This window comes from Salvia miltiorrhiza, chromosome 2, assembly GCF_028751815.1.
Source record: "Salvia miltiorrhiza cultivar Shanhuang (shh) chromosome 2, IMPLAD_Smil_shh, whole genome shotgun sequence".
Lineage (NCBI taxonomy): Eukaryota > Viridiplantae > Streptophyta > Magnoliopsida > Lamiales > Lamiaceae > Salvia > Salvia miltiorrhiza.
This window is the reverse complement of record NC_080388.1, coordinates 69,741,681-69,758,310: the sequence shown is the minus strand read 5'-3', so window position 1 is coordinate 69,758,310 and position 16,630 is coordinate 69,741,681. Positions and strand designations below refer to the sequence as shown.

The window sequence follows — 16,630 nt, the reverse complement described above, 5'->3', positions numbered from 1 at the left end:
TAATTAAATTAGTAAGATGAGAAATGGGCTCATAAGTTCGTGAGTGGAGAAAAAGACCCATAAATTATCATTAAAGATAAATTATGACATATATGAAAAATTAAGACATTTTTTTTGTGGAGCGAGGAAAGTATATATTAGCAAGTACAATCAAAATTTAGCCGTGTTACATGCTTTATCAATTTTTTATTTTTGTTTTTTTTGGTATTCATGCATGGGAAGTGGGAACCCACATCCACACACTTTTTTAGTATGCACTGAATGAACGCACATTCACATGCAATAGTCTCCAAATTATATAGACAAATAAATTATATTTGAAAAATTAAGTGTGATAAACTCAAATTTATAATCCATAACCTTCGACGAATTTGAACAAACTCAGCCACTAAGTTATTTTAAAGGGATACTTTATCCGTTTCTTATAATGGAAACATGCCTTTTCAAATATTTAAAATGACTACTATTGCAGTTCATTCGATTTTTTTATTGATCTTAATTTAATGTAAATTTGCAAGTATGGAAAGAGTTGCATTTAATCTAATTTAGAATTACTGCATGTCTTAGTACCATTATCGTTGTAAAAAATAAGTAGTACTCCTTCCATCTTAATAATAATGTCTCCAAAAAAATGAAGCATACAAATTAAGAAAATGTAGATAAAATAAATGTAGATGTATAGATAAAATAAATGAGGAGAAAAATAAAGAGAATAGTGAAAAAGTAAGAGAGAAATAAAGTAAATGAGTAGAGAGAATAGATAAAGTAAATTGTTTCATTTTCTGGGCCGGGACATTATAAATGGGACCTCCAAAAAAGATATGGGACGTTACCATTGGGACGGAGGGGAGAATATAATACTTCTTAATTATATATTTTTCTTATAACAAAATCACATTTTTAAAAAACACTGGAACAACGGTTTTATTTAATTTAATCTATTGAAAAATCATTCAAACTCAGATCACATTCAAACCCTAAACCTCTGGGCACATTTTCTAACCCCTAGTTATATGCTAAATATCAAACAAAGAATCATTTAAATACTTTCTCAGTCAAATACATATATTTTAAGAGGCAGCACCCTAGTCTAGCCAAAACCTTTTAGTCATAGAAAATTCTAGCCATACAAATAAAAATATGTAAATAATAGCATTTCTGACTAAAATACCCTTTTAGTGTGTAACAATATAAAATATATTATTACACACTTTTTAGAAACGAAAAAAGTGTGTAACAGTGTAAAATACACTGTTACACACTTTTGCGAAATAGTGTGTAACAGTATTAAGGGTATAATTGTACATTTACGTTAGAAAAAGGCTAGTTTTTCCATATTTTTATTTGGGTGGACATTTTTTCCTTTTCTTATACAAGAACGGCTAATTGAGCCCATTAAATTTTAAGGCTAATAATTTATAATTTGGTAAACGGGTCTTAGTAACAAAATTAGAATTAAATAAATGGACAATAATTTAAAGGCAATTTTTTTTGTGATGTGCAAAACTAGAATTTGGTCAAAATTTAATAATTTATAGGTTATTATCCCTATCAAATTTCAACAAATTTAGCTATTACTCCTATTATAAAAATATATATTCTTACAAAATTACCTATAGTAACATTCTATACCTTTTTTCAAATAAAATCACCATACATTCTCCATTTGCAATTGAGATTAGTAATTTAATCAAAAAATCTGGTAACTTTGAAAGTGGCCTCAAACCCTCAAGTCACAATTACAATACCATGTGTCACAATTCCGATTGTTGAATTAATTGATCCCAATTGTAATAAATCAATAAGTATTTTTTTTTCTATAACACTTCAAAAGTGGCGCTGTAATTACAAATTCTCCCATAAAAATCGATGATTTTATTTGCAATTAACCAAATTTCTAAAATAATAATAATAATAAGATAAATAAACAATGGAAGTATGCTCCTCTATATTCCCTATACATTAAGTTACTCGAAAAATGCTTTGCTGTAGTCAAGATTTACAAAGCATTATAATATGATCTCAAACCACACTGCCACAGACAACGGCAGGTGAGATATTATATAAAATATACTAAAGCAATATATATATATATATATATATATATATATATATATATATATTTTGCATCTATATTATCTACACACACATAGAGAGAGAGAGAGAGAGAGTGTGTGTGTGTGTGTGTGTTCATATATATCAGAAAAACCGTAAATGAGATGAAAACTTTTGTGAAGGTGAATTAGTTTGATTGTTGGAAATGGTGAAACTCTGCAATGAAATGCTGCATATCTGAGGTACGTAGTTAATTTGTGATGATTAAATTAGATAATTATGCGTGCGTGCGCCTTCACATTCTTGGTCTAAATCATTTCAACCTCTTTTTGACGTTTAAAATTCCAACCACAATTATTTCCAATCTCCTTCGTGGCGACGGGAAATGGGGGCCCGCTTTAGTTTTGTGAGAGAGAGAGAGTTGTGAAATGAGTAGCATCACTTTGAGTTCAGACAACAACTGCTGCATTTTTTTGCTCCAAAAGATTTTTTTATTTTTGGGTATAAAAATGGGGCCATTAGTTGCAGTCTCAATCAAGAGTTTTTAGCCATCTTCTGCTGCTTGAGTTCCCGGCACAAATCTCGCCTCGCCTACTTAATCACTTGCACGTTCTACCTCTTTCCTCACCATATACTAATTATTTATAAACATCGAGCGTAAAATAAAATGAGATTTTAATTTGTAAGTAAGCTTAGGAGTGCATGAATTAATAAGCTTAGTCCTATATATATATGTGTGTGTGTGAAACGACGAACCTTTGAAAATTATAATACCATGTAGTATTATTTATTCACATTACATGCTATATTTAATATTGGTTGAGCTTTTTATATTTTGTTTAATTTCTTCATTTTATTTTCCTTTAAGAGCCTTTTTTTAAAGTGAATTGAAGTCAAAATTGCAATTACTTCTATATATTTTGGTTACACATATCTTGTTTTTTTGTGTTCGATAATCGGTGTAACTATCTTTTACAATTAATTTCAATTCGAATTTCAATCTATATATTTGTCCGAAAGTACCCCACCAACTAAAGCTGCTTTTATAATTTGACTTTTAAAACCAATCTCAAAAAGTCACTGCAAATAAAATTTATCAACACGCACAGACACACACATTGTCATTTTCTAACAAGAATAACGTGAATATGTGATCACAAGAGCCAGAGTCATCACATTTCCCCCTCTGGCCCCGGTTATTTAGTATTACTATTTGATTAGTTTTATTTTGTATTTCATCTTTAATAAAATGAATATTATGGTGTATAGATATATTATTGAATAAGCCCACATAAAAATGTAGCAGAAAATCGAAAAAGAATATATAGATCGAATAGAGTAGGATTAATTTAGGAGTAGAAACCAAGAGAGAGTGATTTCCTTTGTTCTAAAATAAAACATGCATTGAATGCATTAAGATAGGGTTTGTTTTGATTTTGTAATTCTGTGTTAAATTCGAGTGCTGATTTGAATTTTCAGGTGGTGAGTGAGCTGAAGAAATTTAATTGCGTATAAAAATAGGAGGAGTGCCAGCTCAGCATGGATCATAAAACCAGAAGCTAAGATTAACTCTAGGTAACCCCATGTGGAATCTAATTACGAATCATTTCATTGGAACTTGTTCTTTTCTTAATTTATTTTAAATGGATTTTTCTGTCATAAATTAAACCTAAAGTTCTACTTAAAGTAAAAAATACGGATCTTTAGGTAGTTATTGGACTTTGAAGTTAAGTTTCATTAAATTTCCCACTCTATAGTATCAATCTATGCCATGTTCTTATGATTCTTTTGTTACATATTATCATGTCAAGTCTATCAACTAAAGCCATATATAATGCGTGTGCATGATAGAAATATTAAACACATGGACGATTTTGAGGGGTTGCAAGGTGGACGATCGCACAGAGCCCTCGAAAAATGATGACCATCCAATGTATTTTCACCAATATACATATATCTATAAGCTATATATAAAGTAGTTAATTTGGAATTATAACATAGTTGTCAAAGTACTTATTTTTCTAGTGATATTTCAGAATAATACTTCTCCTGTTTCAATTAACTTGATCAATATTTTTTTTGGATCGTCTCATAAGTTTATCAATTTCTTTATATGAAATGACATTTTCTATTTATTCACTTTATTATCAAACACTCTTTAAACACAAAAACTAACTTCCTAATCATGTGCTAAAAAGAAATTGATCAACTTAGGTGGGACGGGGGAGTACTTTTTAAGTGAATGTATTAACTTTTTATTTTATTTTTATTGTATAATTTATTTTTAATTTGTTAATAAAATATCTAATTTAAAAATTTACGCAGGCTCATATATTATCTTTGCCCCACCTCTAACCAAACACCAAAAAGTTTCATTGTGAAGAGTTTGATATTGGAGTATATATATATATGTGTGTGTGTAGAGGTATCAGTTTACCACATAAAAGTTGAATTTAACTACAACACTGGGAATCTATATGTAAGATTCATTTCACAAAGCCTGGGGAAATATACATTATATAGTTAATTGCTAAATAATGCATGAATTTTGGCCCATTTTTGTCATTAGATATAATTCAATCTCTAGAGCGTTTTAATATCTCCCTCTTCTAGCTAGTTGGTAGAAAATTAGACACTTTCAATTCTTTCCACCGCTTAGAATTTTTAAGAAAAAAGTACATGCATGGAAAAAAAATTAAATACTCCCCCGTCTTAGTCTCATTATAAGTGACATGTATTTTATTATGGATTGTTTCATTACAAGTATTTTTGTTTCAAAATGACAAAACTTTTTTTTTTTTGATAAATTAATTCTTGAAAGTGTGGATCCTAGCCTGCAGCTTTTAATCAATTTACACATTATTCTTAATTCGTGTGCCCAAAATTTTATGCCGCATATTTATCGGATGAAGGGAGTAATATTTTTGAAGCCAACAATTTGGGAGTTCGCTAAAAGTAAAAAATGGGGACACTGTTGAAACATTTCAAAATTCGCGACTTATTAGTATATTCCATTAACTGGAGATCTTGCAGATTTGTTTGAGTTCCATAAATAACTTTTCAATTCTCCTTGAAGAAAGACATATAGTAATATAAAAGTATTTTCAAGTACCACCATTTTTCATTTAATTATGCAGCAAGATGTCAAAGTTCCATGCGTCGGTAAAAGATCCTTTCCTTCATTTATACTTAATTTAAATCCTTCCCTAGCCTGCACTGATCAGTATTCAGTACAGGAAAACTATTAAAGCTAAAATATATAGTATAACATATATAAATTGTTATTTTATTTATAATACTGGTGGGTTTTACTTTGGATAGTTCTGTTTTGCAACCAAAAAAAAAAAACGTTGGAATTTGGAAACACCACGCACACGTTATGCTACATGAGTGGCTTCGATAATAGTAATCTAATACACTTAATTAAGTCAAGATAATACAGTTACAAATAATATTCACAGCCACGATTCTGAATATATAGTTCTTGATAGTTAATTTCACCAAAAATGGATTAATTTTTCTTTTATTTTTCCTAGTTTGTGACTTGTAGATAATAGTACATTGTTTTGGGGTGTAATAGTAAAACCAAAAAGTAATTAGCAGAAAATATGTTTGTACAAGTATACTACATCTCCTAGAGTATGACAACATATATAAATAAATAATAGTATATATAATGGGATAAATAGAAATATGATGTGTGTTGATGAGATAGACAAGAAATTAGAGAGAGGTCCCTATTTATGGGCAAGACAAACTAGAAGCAAGCTTTAAAAAGCTTGTCATTTGCAGAAGGCATGCATCTACAATTATATGACAACATTCTACATTCATCCATTTTTTTCACACATTAGGCTTCTGCATTTGCCTTTGCCCTTTGCCTTACTTACTGCTCTCTCTCTCTCTCTCTCTCTCTCTCTCTCTCTATGCTATGCTACACACATTTTGAATCTTTTCTTTCATGTTTTAGTCCACAGTTTAATAATTCCACCCACTCATTCACCCCTCAACTACTTCTCTTTTAGCTCTCCTTTTCTTATGCAGTGCTTCTCACGCTCGCACTACTCTAATACACTTCACATTTTTAACTATTTTTTTATTTTACGTATTATTTCATTTCATATAATACTTACTACATCTCATTATATATACTCCATATGATGTTTCCCTTCTCCAAAACCCACATCTATCTATCTTTTATCATACACAATTTCCAAATAAAATATATTCTCTTTTTCAACATCAATTTTTAGGTACTACTATTTGAAATCCTTCTATTAGTTACATGATATTTTGTGTGTTAATTTGGATGTGTGTATCCTAACTATAGTGGTTTAGCCTCTCTGTTATATTTGGTGTGCATCGCGTCCCAAAAATAAATAAAAAGACCATGTGATTTAAATTTAATATACTCGAATAAAAACATTTCTACTAAATAATTATTCACTCATCCAAAAAGCTGGGACTGAGGGAGTACATAACATCAATTAGGATGAGTCGCTACTAATAACGAAAGTGAAGTATAAGATGATACAAAATTATGAAAGAGGATGTGTTTTGTAAAAATAAAAGTGGTGTGATTTAAATAAAGCAAATGAAAGGCCAATTGGTGGTGATTTTGGTATAATGTGATATTTAGGTAAATGCATTAAAATAGGCATTACTTTATAGCAGGCATTTATCTGTGTAAAATCCACAAAAAATTAACCGAAAGCAGGCTGATATTTCCTCAGGTAGGGCTACCTAGTTTCTGCGCTAGCCTAGTTAATAGTCATGGTACTATGTTATTTTGCGGTCGCTTGGGGCGCACGCGCTCGCCTCTGCGCCTGTGATTTGCTTCCCCCTCTTCTTATTTCAGCAACTCTTTCAACTCTTTCAACACTAAATACATGGATCTCTGCACCTCTTTGGAATTATAAGAATAATTGCATGGGAAAACCCCTCCCTCTCTCTCTCTTTTTACATTATTTTATTACTACTTTTCATTATTAATTAACTCAATCACTAAATTTGATTTAATAACAGATCAGTTCAATTTGATTTAAGATAAAAGTAATTAATAGCTCGAAAGTTAAAATTTGATGTGCTTTCATGAAGACATTAGAGAGATTCTTTCTCTTTTGGAAATGGTTATATATATAAAGGGCAGCTTTAACTTCTCTTTTATGGTATGATCTTATTTTATAACAAAGTTAAAAAAGACGGTTTTAATATGTCAAATTAGCTTTTGTTTTTATACCATTTTTTTGGTTTTACTTTTATTATTCGTCTACAAGTCACAGTGTTTTCACCCGTTGATTTTTTACTGTCCTATATATTAGTGTAAGTGATTTATGCATCTTATCTTGTATATATATATATATGTATGTATACAGTTTCATGTACAGAAACCAAAGAGTTTTTATTTTCCTTTACGCGGCACTGTGTTGCTACAGTAATAAAAAGGAAAAGAAAAAGAAAAGAAAGAAACGTCTCTCATTTTCTCTTTTTTACAGCAGAAATCAAAGAGTAAAAAAAATCCTTTGTTTTTAGCGTGAAAACTTTTGCGGTGGTGTAAATGTGCGTCGTGGAATCTGTTGTCCTCGCAGGAATCGGCGTCCAATTTTAGAGCGAGAGAGAGAGAGAGAGAGAAATCAAATAGAAAATGTGCGATCGCAGCGCCTCCCCACCCTCCTCCTCTTCGTCCTCCTCGTCGAGCGTCGCCGCCGCGAGCCGCTGCCGGAGCCGGCATTTCACTGAGGAAGACGGCGACGCGGCGGCGTGCACGGGGAGGTCGTGCCAGTCGTGCACGGCCGGCGTGATCGCGGACTGCGTGGCCGTGTGCTGCTGCCCGTGCGCGGTGGTGAACCTCCTGACGCTGGCGTTCGTGAAGCTGCCGTGGGCGGTGGCGCGGAGGTGCCTCGGGCGGCGGCGCGAGAGGAGGCGGCGGCTGGCGGAGGAGCGGCGGAAGCGCGGCGGGGATGGGGAGGGGGCGGCGGAGATCGTGGTGAATATCGGCGAGGAGTTGTTAAATGACGAATTTGGGGCTGAGTTGAAATTAGGGGAAGACGTGTGGTTGGAGTTGTATGAGTTGGGGCATTTGGGTGGTTTTGGTAGGGTTTCCTTTACGGGGATTCCTTTCCAAGACAAGGGCGATTAGGGGAATTTCACTTCCACTTTTTTTCACATTTCTTTCCCGAGGGAAAACTTTTACCATTTTTTAACGGTCTTTACTTGTTCCAATTGACCGTTTTACCCTTTTGCACACTTCAAATATATATACCCCATCTCCATCTGTAGTTATTATTGGCTTACCGATTATTAGTGAAACAAAGTTTGAAGAATTTTCCCTCTCTTTTCTCTTCATTTTGGACTATAGTTTTTCGAAATGTCTCATTTTTGTCATTACTAAATATTTACCTCCGTCCTCCAAATATTCATTCAAAAATAACACAAATTTTAATAAAATAATTAAATATATTGTAAGTATAATAAAGGTTCCACCTGTATGAGAGTGTTAAGCAATTAAAATAGAGTAAGGGATTTATATGTTATAGGAATAGGATTGTCTGAAATAATTTTATTAAAAAAATATATATATTAAATTAGGAGACAAATTAGAAATATGCATATTAAATTGGGGTAGGGAGGGAATATATAATATACCAAATAGTTGATGGTGATATATTTTCACTGATATATATTCTTTACAAAAAAAAAGTCAATATAGTAAATTATGGACCATATTTTACACATACCAATATGATGTCTATTTTTATTTCTAAATCATATAATTAAATATGTTCAACAATTATATCTATGTGTAAAGTGGTCGAGTAACTAAATTCTGATATACACGTCACACGTGTGTGTGCGAATCAACATTACTCCATTTTGTTATCCACTCTCATTTTCAACACAGTCTATAGAAATAAAAAGATAAAAAACAATAATCTTACATTATGTGCGAAATAGTAACTTGATAACTCACAATATGAAAGAGTTCGATTACTATTTAAAGAATGTAATTGCATATTAAATTCTGAAATTTGGGCATTGTTGTGAATTCGATCCAAACTTTAAATTATTGCATTTAAAATCTAACTTTTCAATTTTGACATTTATACTATGAAATTCAAAATTGATTGAGGGCTTTTGAAACTCATTGTCTAAGTTATCCTCATGTATGTCAATTTTATCATTTGATGTATGACAATTGATTAATCGAGTCGGAAGTCGGTGCAATGTAATTAGAGCTTTTCTATTGATAGAACTGCGATATGAACTTCCAATGACAAAATTGACAATACGAGAGGACAACCCAAATAATGAGTTTTGAAATCCCACAATCAATTCTAAGTTTCAATGGTTGTATGAGTGACTAAATCTCAACTTTATAGACATGCTTAAAAATAGAATGATCTAATATGTAACTACAAATTATAAAGTTGGGTCTTAATATAAGTTAAAGTTTGATCGAATTTACAAAATTGTCTAAAGCTTGGAATTATATACGTAATTATCTCTTATTTAAAGGATACAACTATAGTAATAGCCATAGACATAGATATTGTACGATCCGATGCAAGTTTTTTTTTAAATTACAAGAGGTATCTAATATATAATAAAATATTAATTAATTACAGATAAAATTTAATTGGAACAAATGCATCATTCATCCAAATATATCAAAGTGTCTCTATTTTAGATGAACCCCAAATAGGCTCACACGTTATCTCTCCCCATTCTTCTAGATTTGGGGACTTCAATTCTTTGAATTGGTAATCGTGATTTGTTTTTTTAGACGAATCGTGATTTTTTTTTTCTTTTTTTCTTTTTTGTGAAGTGATTTGTTTGTTTTATTCTGATCTTTGCCTAAAAATAAAATTGTAGTCGTTGTTGTCACGACTAATTCTTTTTTTTTTTTTAAGGGGAAGTAAGTTGTTAGTGTTGATTGTATAATTTCTGGAATCTGGGCTCTACCTATATGCCAACGGCTAATTCCTAATTTCTCCTTTCAACTCTCCAAGATCAAAATTACCCGCTCAAATAAATAAACATAAAAGTGACCTGATTTTTTGTAAAACATATAAAACTAAAGATGAAAAGATAAGAAAACGTTGAATTTTTTTTTTCACACTTCTACCTTAGTATAATATTATCCAATATTGAAGGAAAAATGAGTGAAAAAAGATTGCCCGAAAAATATTACACCATCTCTGTAAAAAAAAATCCATCATAATAAATATGTGAAAATGATGAGAAATAAGTGAAAATATATTTTTTCTCTTCCTTTCCATCATAGTAAACACACCGTACTTTTGTTCGTTCTTTTTTGTGTATTACAAATTAAAGTTATTAAACTTATAAATTTTGAACTAAGCAGTTTAGTGATTGCCACAGATGGATGCACGACGAAATCGCACATAATGCAGTTGCACATCGTTCATGATGAAATCACAATTTACAAATGATGAAATCTATTTATATTGTACCACACGCTAATATTTTCTAAATACTACATATATTATGTAAATTCATTTATAAGCATAAACACAAAAGTAGGACAATAATTTTTTTTTAAAAAAGAGTTAATCATATTATATGTCCCCAATTTTCATTTTCTATTCAAAAAAACCATCAACTCAAACGTCAAAAAAAATATCATCCACTCTAGTTTTTTATTTAAAAAACCCACCCTCGTTTTACAATTTTCCAAAAACACATCAAACTGTACAAAATTGGACGATAAAATGATAAATCATCTTGTCATATTTTTAGATGAAACAACATCGTATATTGGGTGAGGTGAAAAAGAAAACATCACACCTCACCTATGACGACATATTATAAAGAAAGATTATTTCTATTTTGATCTAATAATAGTATAATTAATGGCTTAAGTCAAAGCTTTCAGATTGGCTTCCGTCTCTCTATTGGGGTAAAATGGGTGTTTTAGACTTATCATTACAAAATGACTTAGCAAAAAAAAAAAAAAAAATACAAGATGACAATAAAACTTTATTTTGGAAGTGGTTATATATATTTTATCATTTTTATTATTAGCCGTCAAACTAATAAATAACTATCGAAATCTTTTGTTTTCTACATATTTTATTTTATCAACACGCAGTATAATTTACTCCCTCCGTCCACGAAAGAACTTCCTATTTTTCTATTTTGGGACGTCCACGAAAGAACTTCCTACTTTTTCCTATTTTGGGACAATACCCCACCACTTAAAAAATACTCTCCTTTTAAGACAATTCCCACCACTCAAATAACATTAATTAAAACAACACAATAAATTATTAATACTTTTTCACAATTCCCAATACACTTTACAATTTTTTCTCCACTATCAATACACTATACAACATTTAATTAAAACCCGTGACACTCCCTCCTAGGAAGTTCTTTCATGGACGGAGGGAGTATTATACTAATAATACATTCGGGAGACTCCAAAGAATTTAATGACGTAAGTTTTGAACAATTAATTGACGTTCACATTACAATTAAATGTGTTTGAAGGGTGAAATTAACACCCTTTTTTGTATTATGTGGCAATCCTCTTAGCTGTCTACAAATAATTTACAAGTTTATGTCGGCCAATAATAAAAAGGATAATGTTTTAGTAGATACGGATTAGATTTGTCTTTTTTCTTGATAACACCGTAGTTTGAGTAGAAATATTTCTTTAAGTCAATCGAATTTTTGGTAGATCATAGTTCGTCACAATTAAGCTACCCTGTTATTACTTCAGTAAAAGAATCTTATATGTTTTTCTATGTTATATATATTAATCATTTCAATACTCTAATATGGAGTATAATATAATCATAAGTAATATGAAATAATATTAGTACATAAATGAAAATAGATTAATAATATTACGTCGTAATACCACACAAGTCGATGATAATTCATCTTATTAATGTGCGACAAAGATAATTTCATAAAGTTAATATGCAACATCATACTATAACACACACACACACACATATATATATATGATAATTAATAATATTATTTTTTTAAATAATATTAATTTATGACCTCATACTATACTATATATAGTGTATGCAATAATTAATATATACACTTTTTAAAGCAAAAGATTAGTTTTGATTCTAACAATATCTTCATAAATAATATCCCCAAACCAACTAAAGAAATCATCGGTTCAAGAAATACACAAGTACAAGGAAATTCTCTCTCGCGACAATATAGTTTCTATGAATGATATGATGCTCTGGCATGAAAGACTAGGGTATGTTAGTGAGAAAGGTTTAACTTAACTAAATAAGCAATATTTCTAGAATGTTGATAGGAAGAAACTCATCTTCATCCTCCTTCTGTGCCATCACTAGCTCGTTGCCAACATGGAGTCATTATACATCTCAATAGGCATGAGATTAATCTCAGTACTATTAAGATATGGCATCATATTATAGTGTATAATTCAGTTGCGACATCATACTAGAATGTTTACAATACAATAATTAACATACACAATAATAATAATAATAATAATAATAATAATAATAATAATAATAAATACTATTAAGACGTACTCCCTCCGTCCCGCGAGTCTTGACACGTTTGGGTTCGGCACGGGAATTAAGGAGTTGTAGATTAGTGTTTTAAGTGTGTAATTAATAAAGTATAAAATTGATAAAGTAGGAGAGAGAAGGTAATAAAAGTGATAAAGTAGGAGAGAAAATATAATAAAGGTGATAAAGTAGGAGAGGGAATGTAATAATTATTGCCAAAAAAGGAAACTTGTCAAGATTCGTGGGACGGCCCAAAAAGGAAAACGTGTCAAGATTCGTGGGACGGAGGGAGTAACATCATACTATAGTATATAAATTGATAAATTTAATGGTATTAAGTTAATACACCACACTATGAGTAGTATGTATTGCCAGAATACTTTGTGCCATTATTTTTTGAGAGTCGATAGTGTTAAGATCGAGCATATTTATTTATTTATTTATTTATTTTTTAAATTATTACAACCAAAGAAATGAAAAAACACACTCACACTCTAGCTCCTAGGGTGACTCGAACCCCCGACATATTGGTTGGATCGGAGGAGAAGCGTCTTACCAACAGACTGCGCTTCAACGTCCATTAAGATACGAGCATATACTACAACATATAAATCACTAATAATTCATAATATTAATATATCATACAAGTAATTAAATAAGAGTATTTCATAATATTAAATTTTGTAACCATACATACTACTATATAATACTCTTTTTGTCCCTTCAAATTATGCATTTATTGAATTGGGTTCGAGTTCTTCGTTGTGCGGTCTTTAAAATTTCTTTATTAATTATGTCATTTATCAAAAAAAAAAAACATATATGAACTTTATATTTTTCGACACTTCCTCACGCACAATTTGATATATTGTTATTTAATGTTGAACTTTTTCTCCATTATCAATGCACTCGATGTGAGACAATTTCTGCAGTATTAATAAGTTTAATAATTTTTTATTAAAATATTTCATGTATAAATATAGGGGACGAATGTGTTATATATATTTAATGATAGTACTCCCTCCGTCCCACCATTTTAGTCCCTTATTCCATTTTGAGATGTCCCAAAAAGATAGTCTACTTTTCTAATTAATACTATATAAAAATATTGTTTTTACTAAATTAACCTTATTTAATGTTTCACTTAAATGTGAAAAGGATGTGTGAAAATAATAAATAAGGGTATAAAAGATAAAAATATAAAAATTAAATGCATTTTCTTAATATGTGTGAAAAATGGGAGGGGACTAAAATGGTGGGACAGAAGGAGTAATTGTTTTCAAGTTTGAAATTTCTGTTAATAAATTATACGTAACTGGAAAGTTGACCGTATTCCACCCACAAATTGTGGGCCACAATCGCGTAGAATTCTCTAAATCTTATTAATAATTCAATAATGTTATTCGGATAAAATATAGTATTTGAATGAAAAATGATTAAGTATTTTAAAAGATACTATATACATTTAAATTTTTTAGCTAAAAATAAAAAAAGGAGTTAATTAGTTTTATTATTTTCTCCATATTGTATTTTTTAAAGTTTTTAATAGTTTTTTTAATTTATTATTTTATAAGTACAAAAATTACACACAAAATTATTAAAAAAATTACAATGTGGAGTATTACTTTTGTGAAATTTTTTAACTTAAAAAAATATTAAAAATACAAAAAAAACTACAATAAAAAAACAATAAAATTAACTAAATTATGTTCTATTTTAAATTAACAAATTTAAATAAATATATTTTTAAAAATATTTAGTCAATTTTTACCCACTTTTGTTTATGAAAGTGGGCAATTTTACAAGTTTTTATAAGGATGTGGGCATTTTTGCAAATGTCCCTTTTTTTATGTGTTAATAGGGAAAAATGCCCCCTTCTTATAAAAACTTATAAAATTACCCACTTTTGTTTATGAAAGTGGGCAATTTTACAAGTTTTTATAAGGATGTGGGCATTTTTGCAAATGTCCCTTTTTTTATCTGGATAGATAGCATTATTATTAAAAATTTTGATTTTCCACATTCAAATTTCAATTGAAATTCTTCCCTCAAATTCGCTATCTTGAGCAGACACTTGAACAAAGTGTTTCAGTAGAGGGAAAAGAAATGCACGCAAAAAGTAGATATTGTCCTAAAAGTTACAAATGCCTAATGAAGGAAAGTACACTTCATTGACGTGACGTGCCAAGACCAAATATCTTTAAGATTTTGGCCATCATTGTTCTTAAACAAAAATTTCAAATTCGTCCCCTAACTTTTTAACAATATAGAAATATCAAAATAAAAACTATACTACGAAGAAAATCACTCAAATTGGCATACCACTTTCATTTAAAAAAAAAAAAAAAACTCTTATATTAGAAAGTGATAATCATGTCAAATTATTAATTTAATCCAATAAAATTTGATATGTAATCATAAAATGGTCCTACTCAATTAGTCATTCCGATCTGCTAGACCCTCCTATTGAACTTTGAAGAATAAAAAAAAGCATCAAATCTAAATAACTTATTCAAAAGGTCTATCAAACAAATAAATTTTTGTGAATCTTTTAGTTGATTAGGTTATAATGAATCTCGAATTTCACTTAAGTGGTCGATATTTATTTTGGGTAGTCGCGTATATTTATGTAAATTTTTAGTTATTCAGATTTTTAGAGCGTTCACAATAGGATTCACGAAGCATGTGTGAGCTTGTCTCGCAAAACTGTACACCACTGCGGGGGTGGGTCGAAGCGAGGCGTATTAGGTGCAGAAGAAGGGAGCGAGAGGCACGTGCAATAAATTAGAGTTAATGTTCGGAAAATACACAAACTATGCCCGAATTTAGAGCCAGAGGATTTTTTAGGACAATAATTTAGGTTGATTTGGAAATTAGGACAATAACCTTCGGACTTCTAAAAATAGGACACTAATTAATAAGCGTTGCACCAGCAGGACATTTATGGACCAATTATTGAATTTTGAGACTTTTTTGCACGGACCAAACACATGACAACCCACACGGATGGGTTGATTATGTGGCAAGTATGTCATTTTTACGACTCTAGATGGGATGTGTCATGTGCTTGGTCCATGCGGGATAGTTCGAAAATTCGATAATTGGCCGAGAAATATCCTGCTAGTGCAATACTTATTAGTTAGTGTCCTATTTTTACAAGTCCGAAAGTTATTGTCCTAATTTACAAATCAACCTAAGTTACTATCCTAAAAAAACCTATGACTCCCCGAATTTGTATTTTGCACATGACCTTTAAAATTAACTCCATAATACATAAACTTTTGATTTAATTGAATTTTGCACACCGCGTTGACCATTACATAAATCGTTGGTGACGTGTCTCCTGAAGATGTATATGTGGACACACTGACGGTCATGTAAACCGACGTTTTTTTTGTCAGGCGTTTAAAAAAAACGTTGTCGGTTCTCCCCCCATTTCTCTCTCTATGCTCGCACAGATGGCCCTCTTCTTCCTCACCGGCGTTTCCAGTTTTCCAAGCACCACCTGTCGCCTCTCCCTTTTCTCACCTCCCTCGAATATCCGGCGGGTATAGGACATTAATCAAACATCCTACTTCAACAGAAGCAGCACACACACAACTAAGATCTAGTAAAAAAAAAAGAGTAGAAAAAGATTTCGAGCTTCTCGTCGCCGCCATTTCCAGAATCCGATGGACCCTCACAGCCGAACCAACATCTCCTCTCCTTCTAAAAAGTGTCACTGTCGCCTTCCTTCTGGTCTCAACGAACGCCGCTGTTTAGACCACGACCGCCCCACAACGCCAGCCACCACAATGTTTCTCTTGTAGAATGGGAAATCCCCAAATCTGCACACGAGCCCATAATCCTTTGAACATCCCCCCGCTCCCCGACCTAATTGAGCTGAAGCAGATAAGGGTTTTCAGGGGGCGAGGCGGCGAAGGGTGGCAGAGCCGTGGAGAGAGGTCAAGGCGGCGACGGCGCTGATCCGTAGAGGGAGAGAAAGAGAGGGTCTCTGGAAGAGGGCGGTAGGGGAGGGTTTTCTGATTTGGATAATAAAA

The 16,630-nt window shown here is 31.3% G+C and overlaps 1 protein-coding gene across 1 annotated transcript; it reads left to right on the top strand.

The window, feature by feature from the left end:
* Positions 1-2,157: 2,157 nt before the first annotated feature.
* Positions 2,158-8,430, top strand: LOC131008752 (uncharacterized). Its single transcript, XM_057935786.1, has 3 exons — positions 2,158-2,297; positions 3,535-3,630; positions 7,644-8,430. The coding sequence occupies exon 3, from the start codon at positions 7,700-7,702 to the stop codon at positions 8,192-8,194; it is 495 nt and encodes a 164-aa protein (XP_057791769.1). The 5' UTR covers positions 2,158-2,297; positions 3,535-3,630; positions 7,644-7,699; the 3' UTR covers positions 8,195-8,430.
* Positions 8,431-16,630: the final 8,200 nt, after the last annotated feature.